The sequence below is a fragment of the Rhagoletis pomonella genome, unplaced genomic scaffold (genome assembly GCF_013731165.1).
Source record: "Rhagoletis pomonella isolate Grant_MI unplaced genomic scaffold, Rhpom_1.0 Rhpom_scaffold_00007, whole genome shotgun sequence".
Classification (NCBI taxonomy): Eukaryota; Metazoa; Arthropoda; class Insecta; order Diptera; family Tephritidae; genus Rhagoletis; species Rhagoletis pomonella.
The window spans coordinates 29,600,383-29,618,750 of NW_023458561.1; the positions used below are offsets into that span (position 1 = coordinate 29,600,383).

General features: G+C 38.0%; 2 protein-coding genes across 2 annotated transcripts in view; one reads left to right on the plus strand and one right to left on the minus strand.

Annotated features, from left to right (window-relative positions):
* LOC118742540 (SRSF protein kinase 3) overlaps positions 1 to 1,616 on the minus strand; it is a 21,637-nt gene extending 20,021 nt beyond the window's left edge. The window contains exons 1-2 of the mRNA XM_036474687.1: positions 1,474 to 1,616; positions 5 to 1,007 (exon numbers count right to left, since the gene is read on the minus strand). Coding sequence (XP_036330580.1) covers positions 5 to 629 — 625 coding nt within the window. The 5' untranslated portion in view covers positions 630 to 1,007; positions 1,474 to 1,616. The remainder of the gene's footprint in view (positions 1 to 4; positions 1,008 to 1,473) is intronic.
* Positions 1,617 to 6,099: 4,483 nt separating this feature from the next.
* LOC118742541 (DNA replication factor Cdt1) lies at positions 6,100 to 14,909 on the plus strand. Its single transcript, XM_036474688.1, has 3 exons — positions 6,100 to 7,252; positions 7,553 to 8,229; positions 11,672 to 14,909. Exons 1-3 carry the CDS (start codon positions 7,172 to 7,174, stop codon positions 13,152 to 13,154), a joined length of 2,241 nt encoding a protein of 746 aa, XP_036330581.1. The 5' UTR covers positions 6,100 to 7,171; the 3' UTR covers positions 13,155 to 14,909.
* Positions 14,910 to 18,368: the final 3,459 nt, after the last annotated feature.

An 18,368-nucleotide genomic window follows, 5' to 3' on the forward strand; every position in this document is an offset into this window, starting at 1 on the left:
CCACCTTTGCAGTAGTCTTCCTTTAGTTCCTGCTCTTCATTTTCACTATTTAATTCCGAGTCTTCGGAATCATTTGATGAGCTGCGTGGCGGGTACTGATATTGTTGCTGCATTTGATGCTGAGCATCGTCGTATTGCTGCTGTTGTAAATTCTGAAATTGTTGCTGCACTTGTAAACTACTCATACACTTTTGCTGTTGCTGGTGTTGTTGTGGCTGCACAAATTGCTGCTGATAGTTAGCAGGCTGCTTCTTGCCCAATCCGCCGCTACTTCCACCACTATTACCAGCATTATTCGCCGCACCCTTTATATGTGAAATGTCGTCCAAATTGTTGGCCGAGCCTGTAGCAGGTGTATTGACAGTCAATGAACCTGTACCGCTAGTCGACGGGGCTCCGCTAAAAGATTTCGACATTTTCGGATTAATTTCGCATTCTGGCGAAAGTGGAGATGTAGGAGGAGCGCCACCTTGGTTGCTATTATTAGAATTTCCCGGTGTCTGGCCACCTCCAGCGCCGGTACCTCCTGCGACACCATTGGGTTTACCACGTTTCTTATTAGGCTTATGGCGTTTCTTCTTGGCCTGTATGGCCAAAACTCGCCTGTTGACGTCAGCTTTATTGTTCATCTCAATGGTCTTTGCGCTTACTGCTGCTACTTTTGCTGTGGTGACAGCTGTTGTTTTTGTTGCCCTTGTTGCAGTATTAGATGCTGAAATCGCGAATGACAGTGAGGTATTATTGGCCAGAGCCGTCCCAGCTGCTACAATCAGAATGTATTTTTCAGTATTCTAAAACTCAAATTGTTCTCGTTATACAAAAAAGCGTTATCTTCAATCAGAATTTTAGAATTTCGCCTTCGGATACTGCTTATTTTTCTTAAAATTCAGCTGCACCACTTCCTAGGTCGCACTGTAGAAATTGTTGAAAGAGAAAAATTGGTAAGTTTTCGCTTCGTTATAAATTTGGCAAGGTTGCGCCGCTTTTCCTGGAAGTACGTCCAATGCCTAGTCGAAAACTAATTAAAAAATTTTCACTGTGACAATTTTTTCACGAATATCTTTGCTCAAAAATAAAACTTTCAAAATTTTAAGTGCATTCGAAAAGATTTTCTCCGTTCAAGTTTGTTCGTGGGATAAAAGAAATTAAACAAAACGCAGCCGAGCTAAATTTTATATAGAACTTCCAATTGGAACATATATACTTTCTCACTCTAGCATATGGAAATTTGCGAGACACTCGAGGTGCAATATAGTCTATTTCGGTTTTACAAACTCATAGCCTTCTGTTCGCGAATGTCGTCAAAGTAACGAAAATGTGTAAAACCTGCATTGCCAACTGTATTTACACATTTTTTTGCAATGTTTAGCACATCTCATTTTAATATTTAAATCAATCGTGTAATCCAGAAAACTACTTCAGTCTTTCAGCCACGCCACAAAACTCAATATTTAAAGAAAAACCTGCACTTACATTCCTAGGATATGCGATAAAGGAAAATACGATCAGAACTTTCTTCCATCGAAATTTTTTGCACTTTTGACAGAGAAGGTTCTCTGCTTCTGGCACAAGTTCAATAAAACATGTGGTTGGAATCGCTGGAAAGCAGAGTTGCAATTACATACGTCACTGCATTAATATGGATCTTTGTTCGGCTTGGTAATGAAAAGTTTAAAGATGGCTTGGTTTCAAGTTTAACGAAAAAGGACGTTTCCTGTGCGTCCCAAGGCACAGTGCGTACCGTTATACTTGAAACAAATTAAAAATGGCACACATGGTACCTGGGCGGAAAAAATTCAAAAAGATAAAAAGTTAAAACAAATTTTTTCATGTTTTGTCTACTTATCTATTTACATGGGGCTCTGAAAAGACAAAGCCAATTTGATTTATTTTGGAACGAATTTCTGTCATCCCTTGTCAAGCTTGGATGTCACAAACCAGAGATCGAAAATAATCGGACATTTATTGCTGTGTCACAAATTGTCATTTATTTCTTGTTATAGTCAGTTTTTTTAGCAGCCGCTGTGGTGTAGTGGTAAGCAGTGCACGCTTCCACTCCGCAACGCCTGGGTTCAAGCCCTGGTCAAAGCAACATCGCAAAAAAATTAGAAAAAAGGATTTTTCTTAACAGCGGTCGCCTCTCAGCAGGCAATGGCAAACCTCCGAGTGCATTTCTGCCATGAAAAATAGGCGGAGTCGGCGTAAAACTGTAGGTCCCTCCCCTTTGTGTGACAACATCAAGGCATACGTCACAAATGGGAGGAGAAGCTCGGCCAAGCACTTATATATGATTAAATGCCAATATATTGGCCCGTAGTCATAGTCAAAATAAAGTCGACTTTAAAGTTAGTTGCAGCTTTTTGACATAATTTTCAATGGGATATCTGTCAAAAAAGCTGCAACTAACTTTAAAGTCGACTTTATTTTGACTATGACTACGGGCCATTATTATTATAGTAAATTTGAGAAATTTACGAAGTTTACGAGGCTTTTACGAGTTTAAGGGAAGACCCCTACTGAGTGAGGTGCTTCGGTAGTTTGCTTCTAATTAGTATAGTTTGTTTATTGAAGGGAAGATGGGCCGAAAATCAAGCGTTGAATTCCGCAGCATATTTGACTTGGATACACAGTATATACAGTAATAAACCTTTTCGCAGTTTTTCACCAATTGGTCCCCGGGGAGTACTTTTGCGTTGTATGCAGCATCTTCGTTTTTCGCGCACGGCAACACTTATACCATGTTCTGACCGACAACGAAAACATTTTGAAAGCGAGTTTTGGAATTGTGGGCTGAAAGCTGTTCACACCGGTTGTTAGAGTTTTCGTTGACATTTCTTACATCCTCTGATTACAGTTTGGCTACACAAAATGAAAACCAAAATGCTTTTCCCTCATTTTCTTTTCATTAGCAACCTCTTACTTTCATTCTTATTTTACTTTTGCCAGCCAATTAACAATAAATCCGAAATGGCGTATTAAAGATGGTAAAATATGACTTCCACTTCGATAAATAATCGAAAAAAACTAGTGAAGACACCTATTGGAATGAGTGGAACGTGAGTTTTCAAGTAGTTTTCAGCGAAAACTGGTTTTCGTTTGACAGATTTTACATGGACGAAAACACAGTTTTTAAGTCGAAAACCAGTTTTAGCAACGAAAACATGTTTTCGATGTCGGTCCGAACATGGTATTACTGTGGAGAATTTCGCCTCATGATTAGAAAAAGGTTTTTTCGAGGATAAAATATATATAAATATGTGTAAGTACATAATTAACGCTTGTGTTTCTATAAACTGGAAACACGTCGTATTTTTATTAAAAAGCGTGAATTATGTGAATTTATCAAGGAAATCTCTAAATTTCCAAATATATTTAAGCCTTTGTTCCAAAAAAAAAAAAACAAAGTTTGTTTAGTTATAGAGACTCCAATGCCTGCCAGCGCATCCGCCCAGACAGCTCATTAAGCACGCCCAAGTTGCAGCGGACCTGCTCAAAAATACTTAACATCGAAGTATAGAATGTCACAAATATGAATCATACATACATACAATAGCAATCGCTATGAATTGCTACCGTATAAATTTAAGACACGCACTTGGTTGGAGACTGCGTTGGTTATGGTGGTCATAAGTTGAGCCAACGCATTCAGTGGTCCATTACCCGGAGCTGTTGTAATATGGTGAGAAGATTTGAGTGAGCCTCACAAGCCAATACCTCTGGCTACAAGCTGGATATCTGAATATTGGAAAATAAACAGCAATTATCTTTTTAAAATGATTACTCTGCCTTAGTACGGTTGTTGCTCCCTTTCATACCACAGTAATTTTGTATGCAACTCTGTATCAGCAAAATTCATGCTCCTTCTCAAGATCACGTAAGAACGCGACGTTGTATTTGTAACTGTATAGTACGGACTAGAGATGCCAAAATATCAGGAAAATTGGAATCCCGGGATTTCGGTATATTTTTTAGGTTATCCCGGGATCCGGGGATTTATTCCGGGATTCAAATTGAATCATAAATTTTATGAATATAAGTAAAAATTCAATATCTGAAAGCATTTAAAAATACCATTAAATAAAACTATTTAAAATTTACGATAAACTGATTGTAAAACTCATATATCGCTAGCTTAGAGTGAAAAGTTCCTAACTTCTCTTTTTGTGAAAAATCATATTTTTATACAGGGGGCTGATAAATTAAAAATGCATCGTTTCGAAAAGGGTAAAGGTCCTTGTTTTATGTTTTCTCGTTTATATTCATTGAAAGGAAGATTTGTCAAGGCCAAAAAAAGCTCTGAAAATTCGATAAGGCCAAAAAAGTTCTAAATCTTTTAATAAATATCGAATCCCTCCGATTCGTATGGAGTTTTGCTTTGCTTTAAACAGGCAAAAATGTTATATTCAAAGTTTTGCGAAATACTTGAAGAAAATGTCTATACGAAGTTTTTTCCTCTCCTGTACAATTTTGAAATTGGGACTTAGCTACTTTGCACTCTGCGCTAGCGATGTTTATTAAAGTAGACAAATTTTAAAGTAAAACATTTTTTTAATTGTATTTAAAAAACCATGTGATTGAGGAACGTATACATCACAAATAATAATGTAAATACCAGGTACTTTTGAAAGTGACGATTAATAAAAAAAAAACATAAAACAAAAATATACAAAAACAATTTCTTTAAACATGTTTATTCTACTCTATAAAGAAATGGCGAATGGAGAATTTTTTGCCATTTTTTTCGCAATTTACTAGAAATTTTGAGGGTGTACGAGTCAAACGGATCTCAGAATCGGATTCAGCGGGTCGAAATACATGTTGGTAGTTGGGTCTGGTTAAAAACACACACCCCTTTTTTGCCAGTGTTGTTATTATTGTTTTCGTAAAAGTAGCAAAGCATTCAAAGCGGAGTCTTCTAAGCTTGACCTGCAGTTTTTACATACAAAACCTACTGACGAAAAACATTTTTCGGCATCAACACTTTTAGGCTGAACTGTCAAAAGGAAGACGTAATCCATTTGAAGATAATGACTCCTATCTCCTCCATTACAAAATATTTGAACTTCTTTTACCTGCACGTCGGTCAAATTATAAGTTTTTCGATTTGAGGAAGTTTTGAGTATATTGATCTAAAAAATTATCTAACTTTTCCTTAAAACTCTCTGTTTCGTTCACATTAGCAGCGCTATGAGTAAATTCAGTGGTATCTTCTTCAAAAAAGGCTCAGACTGCAATTTAAAATTACAGTTTCAAGCTTTTTGTTAATTGCAGTCAAAACGGCATTTTACAAAAATCATACTTCAAAATTCATAAAAACATTCTTACTATCAATTCGATATTTCAAAATTTTTGGGATCCCGGGATTAATGCAAGCAAATCCGGGACGTCAAAAGCACCGGGATCCCGAGATTCCGGGATTGGCATACCTAGTACGGACTGAAGACATGATGTTGTATACCAAATGAAAGCTTGTTTTTATATACTGTGGAAATTTTTATATATATTTAATACGGCAATTTTTAAAAAATCGTGTTTGTTTAAAAAATTTTGTAACTTTTTTTTAGTTCAATTGAATTGTTATTATAAATTTATAAGATGTATATAATATTTGTATTTTGTATTAAAGTAATTTATATTTCCTATTGAATGACACAAAAGATTCTAAAATCCGTGGTTTCGTTTACCAGATATTTGGATTTAAAAAAAAAAATTATGAATTTGACCTTTGACCCGTGGTAACTCCTGTACCCTACAAGAATTGTGTGATGGAAACTAACACATTCTCATTTATCTTACTAACACATTTGCAAATTTTGCGTTGGTTAAAAAGAGACCAATATATAAGGCCATAAGTTGGAAGAAGACGGAAGATCATATGTACACAAATGTTTACATCAGATTTTTCACACTGCCCTTTAGAATGTGATAGAAACTTGTAGGTAGCCAGTGACAGAAATCTCTATCAGCCTTGCCAGTCAAATGATTTGTCAAATGATGGTCACTGTTCTTGCAGGGTAGTTTTCGGTTATCATCAAAAAAAAAATTATACCATTATATTTGCTTCAAAAACCTCGTCCGCCGTCCTTGTCCAAAATTTGTCGCCCCGGTTATCGTAATCGTGCCAATTGCTCAGCTGACGAACCCGCTTTCGCAAACTTTCTACTGAAAACGAGCTACAAATGCAACCTCCCGTTTTTGCGTGATGAAATTTTAGGTGAAGCTTCTTTATTATCAGGCAGTAGTTTTCGAGCGCTGGTTACCCTGGCAAACCTTAAATCTACTTTGCAACCCTGCGTTTTAGTAGTTGGCAACATCATCAATTCTAAAAGGAATATTTTTCTTCAAAAACAAAGAACAGTAGTGCTTTCCCTTCTGCTAAATTTTAGATTAGTAGTTGTGCGAGAAACATTTACAAATATACATCACAATTGCTACATTTTGCATACTGTAACAACTAGGAATAGTGGTTTATTAGTGTAACTATTCGCAAGTGTGCATTGCAAATTTTAGATATTTTCCATCCTTTGGAAAAAATTTTGGTGTCGTTGAAAATATTTTAGCCGGAGTGAGTGAGACAACAATCGTGAATGGTTGTCAGAAACAGCTGATTCTTGATTGCATTTCGGTACGCACGGAAAAATGCAAGAAGGAGAAGGCAGAACTTTATGAGCAGGACGACACTAATAAAAACTGGTAAAAAATTTCCCAAAACAAAAGCGCGCGAAAGAGGGGAAAATTGCGCGCTAAAACATTGCAAATGAATTTCTGCACAATTAAAAATATCAGAAATTTTTGCAAGAAATGAAAACTAAATTAAGGAGAAAATTGGAATGACTTTAATTGATTAAAATATTACCATAGATACGAATGACAACGCAAATTAGAATTATAAAATCCCATTTTAGTTGCACTCCAATGGCATCGGGTGCTGTTTACACATACCTACACAAAATTACACATCCAAACGGTGTGCGATTTAGCACTTTCGTTGAATGCTTTTGGAGGGAAAATGCGTGTCAGTCGAAATTTGAGCGGGATAAAGTAAAGACGTGGGAATTGGCAGTGAGCTGTAGACCATAGATAAGACGTGCACTTTTGTGAAAATATATAAGAACTAATTACAAGGACAATCAAGCTCAATTAAAACGAATTAATACTCATAAATTGTATTATGTCGCAACCTTCGATAGCCTCATATTTTAATACGCGTAAGCGAGTCGCTACAGACGAAGCAGCTACTATAAAAAGTCGGGTAAGTGAGTGACATGCATGTTATGTATAAGTGTACTAGGTGATATCCTTTGGCGTCCTTGCTGGATTGAGCAAACGGACATTTTGTATGTGAAGGCATTTCGCCCTTTTAAATTGTTGGCTCTCACTACGCGCGTGCATACATATATGTATGTATATATGTGTGTGTGTGATGTAATTCTAAATACACTCTTAGAAGGCAATGTGCTCTTAAATATTGGAATACTACACTATAAATTTAAATAAGGTTTCAAATTGAAGTGAAGATTTTTAAATTTACTAATGATGTTTACTTTAATAGCGTTTAACGGACGATAATACGACTCCAGCTCCCAGCGCTACAAGAAACCAAAATGATGACGATGATATCGCTGCTACCAAGGCTGCAGCTGTTGGAGTACGGACACGATCCGGTCGCACTATTAAACGCACCGGTACACAGCCAACCGCGGATGTGCCTGCAAAGAAGCAGAGTAAAGTGGAACAAGCGCCACTGCAACAAAAAACGCTTGTACAGTTCATTAGGAAAGGACCATTGTCTCCACGTAAGAAACCAGCAGCTATTAATGAAATGCAGAAGAAAAATGAAGAGACACCCAATGGGAATACAGCGACAAAACTGGCCTATGCCTTTGCTCCCAAGGACAATGTAAAGAATGTATTACGCGGTCTTAAAACTCCAACTAAACAAATAATCAAGGGCTCGGGAGCTACCCCACTAAAACATGATGAATTGAAAGGCATGGTCCGCAAGGAACTCAATTTCGACGAAGTGAAGACCAAATTGTCGCGTAGCGCCAAGCTGCAGGAATTGAAGGCTTCCCTTTCGCGCATACAAGAACTTGAAAAGACGCGCAAGGCTCACGAGGATCGTAATAGGCGTTTACGTGAGGGTCAAAGCGTTTCGCCACTGAAGAATGCAGCGCCTGTTGTACAGCTAAAAGAATTTGATAAAATTGAACTGGAAGTATTGACTAGGTGAGTGTTTATATAACTGACCCATCAAACCTATTTTACTATTATAAAATATACATTTTGTTAAGTTCCCAAATAATAAATGCTTTTATATGGCCTACAAACGGTAACCCGGTAAAGCGAAAGAACGTTTAGCAAACCAACTATTGAGGTCATAGTTTTATAAATTATTAAACCACTATCTTCGCTCAGTGGCAGTGAATGGCTAAAAAAAAAACCGACCATATAGAAAACTGCTGGCGTTGCAATTGCCAACTGCTCCGATGGTCATTCAGTTAGCTACGTCATTGTCATACAATAATTCGTTCTCTTCCTAGCATGTTGCGCGTTGCTTTTGCTTACCGTTGCACTTGGAAATCAAGCAGCGCACAGTCTTGTTTACATTTCCACAGACTTTTATAAAATAAACTGCATACATTCGTTTATTACATACCGACAGATGTGTAATTTTAAATGCTAATACTTACATACCTACATGTGTATACCTAGTATGTACATATGGATGTGTGCATTGCATTTACTTATTTTTCATTTTTTAGTTGACCTCTCCTTTTCATATCTTATATTCACAAGGCTCCTTTATTTGCTTTCGGCTCTTTATTTTATCCTTTTCGGGGGTAGTTTTTGTAACGGCCGTTTTGACATGATATGAGAAATTCCTTAAAAAGGCAGGCAGGTAGCCGAGTAATGCTCATATTTGTATACGTTCAAGTGCCAAGGAATTTTCTACCGAATCTTACATTTGTAACGAACTTTTCCGTTTGGGCTTGTCCTTTCCAATGAAATCCGCATGAGCAATTAACCCACTCCGGCATAGATATACATTTGTATGTATATGAGTGTGCTCTATAGTAGATCTTCTCTATAGTAGATCTTCTCTATAGTACAATCGCAATATACAGTATTTAGCATCTACGTTAAAATTTTTACATTTGTACACACATGCTTTCGTACTTAAGACGTACATACATACAGTCAGCGTCAAAAATATGCATACCCAACCTGACGTTTTGACAATTTTATTTATTTATATTTTCCATACCGAATTTGTCTTTTTATGGAATAAAATGCGCTACACCCTCCGCAAAAAAATGCAAAAATTAACGGTTGTTTTTATTAACTTGAAACTTGAAAATTAAAGGGTTTGATGAAAATTTCTAGGTATAACTTGCATTTTCCCCAGTTTTGTATGCAATTTAAAAAAATGTATTTTTGCGGTTTTTACTGTTGAGTGAACTCTTTTTTTTACAAAAAAAGTAAAAAAAAATGGCAAGAAAAATATAAATAAAAAAGTCAAAAGATCAGGATATGCATATTTTTGACGCTGTAAATTCACACATTCCGTAAAAACTGCTTATGGCTAGAAACAGTGCAGCGGTGAGCAAACCGTATCAAGCCAATCCTCGATTACAAATTACAATTATGTTTCAATGGGAGCTCACATAGTGAAGCGCATATGTACATATGTACATACACTCAACAGCAAAAGTCTTGGTATACCATATCTTCAAATATTCACAATATTTTGTACGCTAAAATTGGCTTTTATTTTAATTTTTTAATGTTTTTTTTTTGTAAATATCAATCATGCTTTAAGCAAAATTAAACAAAACAACGTTTCAAGCTTTATATAAAATTAATCTTAATCACATTTACTCATACTTGGTATGGAGAAAAACGCGTGGAACCACCAGAAAAAAAAATTATTAAAAATTATCGCGTTTTCTTAGCCACATAATTTTTACACATTATTATACTAAAGTTGAATGGACTATAAATATAAAACTGCATACTTGAAATAAAAAAAAAAAAAAAAAATCGTTGAATTATCATTAATTTTGTATTAAACTTGTAACCTTGGTTTACCTATATGATTTTGTTTAAAGAATTTTCTATATTCTTAAAAAAAATAAATAAATGACAAATTTTAGCTTGCAAAATATTGTGAATATTTAAAAAAGATATGGTGTATCAATACTTTTGCCGTTAAGTGTATGTATGTACTCCCTTTCTACTTCGCCTTGCTCGCCGCTCCACTATGTGCTTACCCTCCTAGCCCGCTCAAGTAATAATATTTTCATGATTGGGTACCTACTTACGTTTTAAAATTTCAATTGAAATAAATAAACAGTCAATATGCAACCCGAATGAGCATCTCGGGAATATAAAATGTCGTACTTAAATGGGTTTTACTGTATTTAGATATGTACATAATACATAGGCTTAATTCTTAAACGCATTAATGCAAAGCAATGAGCGTCTTTTATTTCTAAATAATGGCTCATATCAATATCCAATATGCGCAACCATGAAAAGATAACAATTTTTAATAAAGTTGCGCAAATTGAATACTTTTATCTCCTATGGTTGAGAAATAAGAGAGGCTAATGCTTTGCATTAATGCGTTTAGGAAGACAGCCATACCTTCATAAATGCATGCATATGTACAAATATGTAAATACATACTTTAAATATGCATAGGCACAACAAAATTATATCTGACCCTTATATGGCACCATCTATATACATATTGAAAACTATCGAATTCGCAGGAAAGGCATATGTACATATTAGGGACGTCAATCCTTTTTAAGTCACGAATATCCCGGGATTAGTCGATTTAAAACCCGGGATTGCTGGAAACAATTTTTTTGTTAGCCAATTAAATTTTTATCACAAATATCCCCTCTCAAGGGCAAAACAAGAATTTTTTGCAACCCTTAATGCTATAATTTCTTTAAGATCGCATTTCCATCAAAAGAAGGAATAATTTTGCTTCGCTCAAAATGGAATAGGTGATGCACTTATATATTTATTTTTTACTTAAATGTGTTAACTTTTTTATTATTACTTAAATATACTGATAATATTTTAAATTGATCTCAGTGATTTAAAAATTTTACATATTGTTACTTAGGCAGTTACTGCTGTACCAAATACAGTCACTTACAAAAATATTTTGCATCGATTTTTTTTTGCAATATTCAAAATATTTTTCATGGTATTTTTTTGTTAATTAAAAAAAATATATAGCTCATTTTACAACAAAATCATGTAAATAAAAATTTCACACTTTAGAGAAAGTTGGTTTAAGTTCACCAAATTATCATAAAAATATAAAACTTTTTAATCATAATTTTTACAAAAAATTCTATTATGCAGTTTTATAGCCCATTCAATTTAATACAATAAAGTGCAATTTTAAAGTTGCCATCCAGGAGTGCATGGAGTGTAAAGATTTTTACATTCGGATGATGCGGTCAAGCCATTTCCTAACTTTTTGTGCGATAGCAGAATCAGCTCTCCTTGCGTGATAATTCTTTTGTATTTACTTTTTTTTTACAGGTTCAATGTCTTTGTAAATTCGCTGGTTGATAGCCTATTCAATCAGCCCTAAAACAACTTATAACTAAGTAATTTTATTTTATTTTCGCCGTTATTTCAGCCCTGCAAAGACATTTAAAACACCAACTAAAATACCACCACCCACACCGGATAAAAATGAGCTTATGTCACCACGCCATACAGATGTTTCGAAACGTGTTCTCTTCAGTCCGGCCAAACAGGGCTCGCCTTCGAAAATGGTTGTACCACCCGCTTACCAACGTTTCATAAGCCTTGCCGAATTGAGTAAAGCTGGACAGCTGCCGTTGCCTTTTAAATACCGTAATCTTATTGAGATTTTCAAGGGTGTTGACTCTGTATGCGCCATGTTCCATAATCGCAAAGAATGTATTACTTTCAAGAAATTGAAACCTGCCGTTCAGCGTATGCTGCGTAAGAATGTCACTGAAACACATTTGGCACAAATCAAAAATGTTTATCCTGATGCATTCATCTTTACACAAATGAAAATGCGCAACTATGGCTCCACTTCGAAGGCAGACTATTTTCAATTGGTCATTTGTCCCAATGTCGACAGCAATGCGGTGGAAAAAGTAATACCTTATCATGTTGACGAGGATGCTGCCGACCACATATTGAGTGCGGCTCAGTCAAGTATCATGAATCCTCTGGTGATGATTGAACGCATGCAGCGCTTCACAAACACTTTAATGCAACGCGTCCTAAACGAGCATGAAAAATTCTTGCGCTCACTGGATCCACCAATCAACATTCCAAAGTCGAAAGTGACACGGTGGCATCCAGATTTTGATTTGGAAAATTGTCCAGATATTGAATGCGCTCATCTACCGCAGCCACCAAATGTGGAAAAGTATTCTTCGGCGCGTGATATACTGTCTACGGCGCGCAATCTTTTCAATTGTGCTACACCAATGGAGCGTGTAATGGAACGCTATGAAGCTAAGATGGAGGCAACGCGCGTGGCAGAGATTAATGCAAATAATGAAGCTAAAAACATAGCTGAGACCAGCGATATAGCGGGAAAGGGCAGTATAGATCAGTTGGCGACCATAGTCGAAGGTCGTGCTTCTGCTACGATGACAACTACATTGAAGACGTCTTCAGTGTTAACAGCGACAGTCGTTCCTTCAAGCGCAACCAGCACTAGCGATGTTACATCTAATTTATTGAAAGGTGTGCCAAAGTCTTTGTTGGAAAAAATACGTGCAAAGCAAGCGGCCAAGGCGCTAGACGCTATGACAAGGCGGCCATCGCAGGACCAGGAAGCCACTATGTACTCACGTCTACCAGAATTGGCACGTCATCTGCGAAATGTTTTCATTACAGAGCGTAAAGGAGTGCTTATGCTGGAGATTGTAATAAAAAAGATACAGAATAGCTTCAGGGCATGTCTGACGGCACAGGAAGTAGAGGCGCACTTGAAACTTATGGCCAAAGAGGTACCAGCATGGGTATCCTTCCACGAGGTACGCAAGACAATGTACCTTAAAATAGCGCGTGAAATGGAACTGAAGAAAGTGATTGCTAAATTGGAAGAAGTCGCAAATGAAAAAAGTAAATAGTACGTAAAAAAACATAAATTTTTCAGACAAGTTTAGGTTTACAATATATGTACGTGTATGTGTGTAAGTAATTTAATTAATTTACTATATGTATAAAGAATGAAGAACTCGCAATTTAATTTTGAATTGATGGGCAGACATTTTTTTGATACGCAAGTAGATTAAATTCACATTTTATCGCGTCTCAAACAGGCTTGAATCTCGTGATATGATTGAACGCCTTGTAACAACTTCGCCTTATGCAAATTTTCTTTAAGTTTTACCACTTCTCATAAGTTGTTTTGTAGTTATAAACTTATTGTTAAATGGCGCAGAAACGCGATTTATTTGAATAATCCACTATATCTTGATATTTGTATGGTATAATTACGGCTACATAGTTTAAAATTTGTTAATTTGATTTTACATCCAGTGTTCGCTAGTATATATTTAATATTGACTTTAGCGCTTTATCTTGTCCAAAAATAAATCATATTTCTTGTCAGGAAAAAATTATATAAACTTAGGATAGATTTGAGTCGCATTGCAAAAGTACATATGGCCAAAAACGCAGACTGTTATATTATATACATTTGCCTCGCATTGCTTTATAAATACTGCTGCAACTCGCTGGAAAAACGCTATCTGATACCTTTTCTTCTAAATACAGCACAACAATTTTTGAAGTACTTGCAACACTCCGCTGTTGAAATATTCTTCACTCCTAAACAACAGGATTTACGTTTATATCAAATATCACCCATACTTTCAGATGCAAGAATAAAATGTTTCATATAGTTTTATTTTAGGGAGTTTCCGCGGTATTTGAAAGCAATGTGAGCGCAAATGTGATGTAACAGTCCGCGTTTTGGGTCATATATACAGTGAGCGTCAAAAATGAGTATACCTTGACGTTTTGAAGATTTTATTTATTTATATTCTCCAGCCAAATTTCCCTTTTTTTATAAAAATATAGTTCATTTTAAAGCAAAAACCACAAAAATCTATTTTTTCAAAAGAGAACTGGAAATGAGTATGCATTTTGTAGCGCATTTATTGTATATGAAAGAAGGTACACAACACCCACCCTCAGCGAAAAAAATTCTAAAAAATCGACTGTAGTGCTTAGCACCTTGAAAGTTGCAGTAAAATTAAATGGGCAACAAAACTGTACACTCAAAATTTGTTTATGAAATCGAATTGAAAAATGGGAAATTTCGAAGAAAATTTCTTGCATTTTCCCCGAGTTATGTATTAAATTTAAAATATTTTCTTGCGGTTTTTGCTGTTGAATGAACTATATTTTTATAAAAAATAGGAACAATTTCGGATGGAAAAAGAAAGTACATAAATAATAGAATCTTCAAAACGTCAGCGTATACTTATTATTGACGCTCACTGTATGTGTATTAGTTTGTCCGGATTTTTTGTTGAATTTGTAAGTGCCAAACATCTTTAAATTCGCATTTTTTAAATCGAGAGTTTTCTCATTTGAAACTTTTGATTCAGAAAACTCTATATATTATTCTAAGCAGTAAAATTGCGTGCAAGATAATTTTTTTTTCGCTTACATATAATACATTTGAATTAAGCTATTCTATTTTTAAGCGTTTTCTATTTCTCTAGACACAATAAAATATTCATGCGAGCACACATCACCTCACTTCATATTGATTTGATTAATTAACCAGTAAATCGTGTTAACATTTTCTTTAACAGTTTATAAATATATGATGTATGTATTTATGTGACCTAAATAAAAATTAAAAATGACAAGTTGCTATAGTTTTGTTATATATTTGGATTCGGGGGCGAAGATGGCGGAAAGAAGATACAACGCGGAGGGATTTCTTTTTTCATCTCGGATCTTCGATAATTTAGTAGAGTAGTGGTTAAGTAACTAACTTGATCTATTACCGTGAAATATCGTACAGGATTACCCGGCAGTTCTGGGTGTCCTACGACCCACTTAAAACGAAAGGTCTCTTAAGAATAAGCAGAGAAAATACCTAGAAACTTACTACAGTGTGCCTGGTGGGATATATGCCGAAAGGATTGGATTGCCCTTCAAGAGGTTCTGTCGCAGTTGCGATGACCCTGGCTCAAAAGTGGCTGTCGTGCCCTTCCTGTAAGAATCAAAATGGCAAACTTACCAACAAAACATTCATCTGAACCACTATTAAACTCTCAATGTTTCTATTTACACAAGATTGTGACTGTTTGCTAAATTATAAAAAAATTGTATGCGTAAATATGTATTGTATTTTGAAGTTAATTGTTTTCGTTATTTGCATATTTTACATGTTTATAGTGCATATTTTTGAATTTTGAATGCGTATTATATGTGCATATCGATTTTTTAGTGCATGAAATTCCGAGCCCTATAAATAAGTATTTTCTATGGCAAATATAACTTTCACACGAGGTATATTTGGCTAAGTTAAACCGACCATTGTGATGTCAAATTTCCCATTCCCACGACAGCCGGTTCTACGTACCGGAATGACTCGGGGTTTTACCCAACCAAGGACAGTTGTTTCGTCGATCTAACTCCGTTTAGGTCGGCGAAGTATCTCAGAAGTTGCTCGTCCATAGGGCTAAATTCGCTACGTATTCTACTCAGGGCTGGCATCGAGTCAGACCCAGGGCCAGAAATCTACACCTGCTGTGTATGCCAGAGACGACTACACCACAACCCCACCTCAGTCAAGTGTAATGCCTGCGAGGGGTGGATTCACCTTAGAGTCTGCTCAGGACTGCGGACACATCGGCAGAGCAGCCTCCACGGCTAACCCCAGTCCACCTGAGCAGTCCCACACAAACACCACAGCACAACAACATAATAACACCACAGACCATACCACAGCCAGTACAGACCACAGAACAAACATAACCGCACCAATACCCACACGCTGCCGCCAACAACTGGTTCCTCCTACAATCTGCACGGTATGTCAGACCAGGATATTCCGTAATGTGACATCAGTCAAGTGAAACGCCTTCCTTGGCTGGTGCCACTTTAGGGCATGCTCAGGTCTGCGCACTACGCGAGATTGGAGAGGAACTTCGAGGGCCCGTGTTGCGCTGCTCGGTCGCAGACCTCAACTGCGACGCCTCCCGCCACCACCACAGGGCGGCAACCACCTCAGCTGCGCACACAGCCAACTGCGGCAAGACCACACACATCCCTCACACCCCGCATCACCACACGTCTCCCGAACCACATGAAGCTCCTTCAATTTATGTAACTGTAACGGGCTTCAGAGCAAGATCGAGAAGATAATTGTGCCGGGTACAACGTGCACCGTCGAGATCGTGAGCGGGATAATGGTGGTGGCTTGGCGTTCATCACGCACCACACCGTGCAGTATCGTCTTATCGAAGCAGACATCGACCGCAGGGATACCACCCTAGAATGTCAGGGCATTTCTATACGGTCAGGCGATGTTGAGCTCGAAGTATGTAACGTTTATATACCCCCTGTCACCTGCTGCCCGGCAGGATATCACCCTGACATAGATGCGCTCCTCAGAAGTGAAAACCGTATGATAGTAGGCGACTTTAATGCGCACCACGATCTTTGACACTCAAGCCTGTCAAACGATCGTAGCGGAACTGACTTGGCTGAGCAGATAGACGATACGACATTCTGCACAATGAACGACGACGCACCCACCAGGATTATGGGCAGCTTCTGCAGCTCGCCAGACATAGCAATAGTCTGCGCTGGTCTGATAAACAGCACATTATGACGACCTATGCAGACGTTGGCATCAGACCATCTGCCCATAGTCATCTCGATCGATAAACCAACCGACCTTGCTTCCACGGAGCACCGAACATATATCAACTTTTCTAAAGCTGATTGGAAAAGCTTCGCGGAATTTACTGAAAACACCTTCGCTGCTCTCCCCACACCAACCGACGTCCACCTTGGTGAACGTAAGTTCCGCAGGGCTGTCGCCGCTGCTGCAGCTCGCTTCGTACCGGCAGGATGTATCACGGACCCACGTCCGAATTTCCCTGCTGATGCGGCTGTTCTAGCCGCTGAGCGTGATAGCCTTCATCAGGCCGATCCCGGAGATCCCCGTATCAAGGATCTCAACGCGGAGATTCGGCAACTAGTAAACGTACATAAGCGGAAGAAGTGGGAAGAGCATCTGAAGACCTGTAACTTCACCTCTGGTGTGAGTAAGCTTTGGTCAACCGTGAGATCACTGTCCAATCCGACGAAGCACGACGACAGAGTCGAAATTTACGACTCGAAACATCTCTTCACATGCCCGGAAAACCCCACAACCCTAACGGCGTCGTCCCTGTGGACCGACCCCATAGAGGCTGCACGCTTCTTCTGGCTGCCGTAAGTGGAACTCGACGACAACGACTGAGATATCAACCGATCTGGACGGGGTTGTTGTAGCCGCTACAACAACAACAACAACATGTCGAATTTCCCAGGACAGCCGATTCTATAGCTACTCTTACATGGGCCGATTACACATTTCCATTGGTTCGGCGTTCTAACCGATTTAAGGTGAAACCTTCCAATAGTTGTTCCTTATTCTTCACTTCTGATTTAGGCTGTTATCGGGTCGAACAACTGACCGAAAACCTATTTCTGCTGTGAATGCCACAAAAGACTCCATCCACTCCACTTGGATTAGGTGCAATCCATGCGACGAATGGAGCCACCTTAAGTCCGAGTGCAAAGCTCTGCAACCGCAAGCGTCGCCCGCGACACTGCCAACCACAACCACCAGTTAGAAAACTCAAAAGCAAGAAGCACAGCGATGTGGTCGGGCCTTAGGGAAGGGGGTTTTAAGCGCGAAAGTTAGTTAGAGTTACGCGGGTTGTCGTCAAACTCAACTTAAGGGAGCTAAAGAAGTGTGCATAGATAAGCATGTTTACCCATAATCCTGTTAGCTGCGTCGTTGTTGTTGTTGTAGCGGCTACTAAGCCCCGTTCGGGTCGGTGCATCCATCAGCGTTGTCGTCAATCTCAGCCAGGGAGAGGCCCACGAAGTGTGCGACTTCCACAGGGGCTGTCCATAGGGACAGGGGCGTCAGCTGAGTGGAGTTCTCAGGGCATGTGAAGAGGTGCCGGGAGTCATGTGGCGACTCTCCACATGCCGGGCATTGATTGGGCACATCCTCGTTGATTCTACTTAGGTACGAATTTAGCCTGCTGCAATAGCCAGAGCGAAGTTGGGCTATTGTAGTGCGGGTCTCCCGAGGC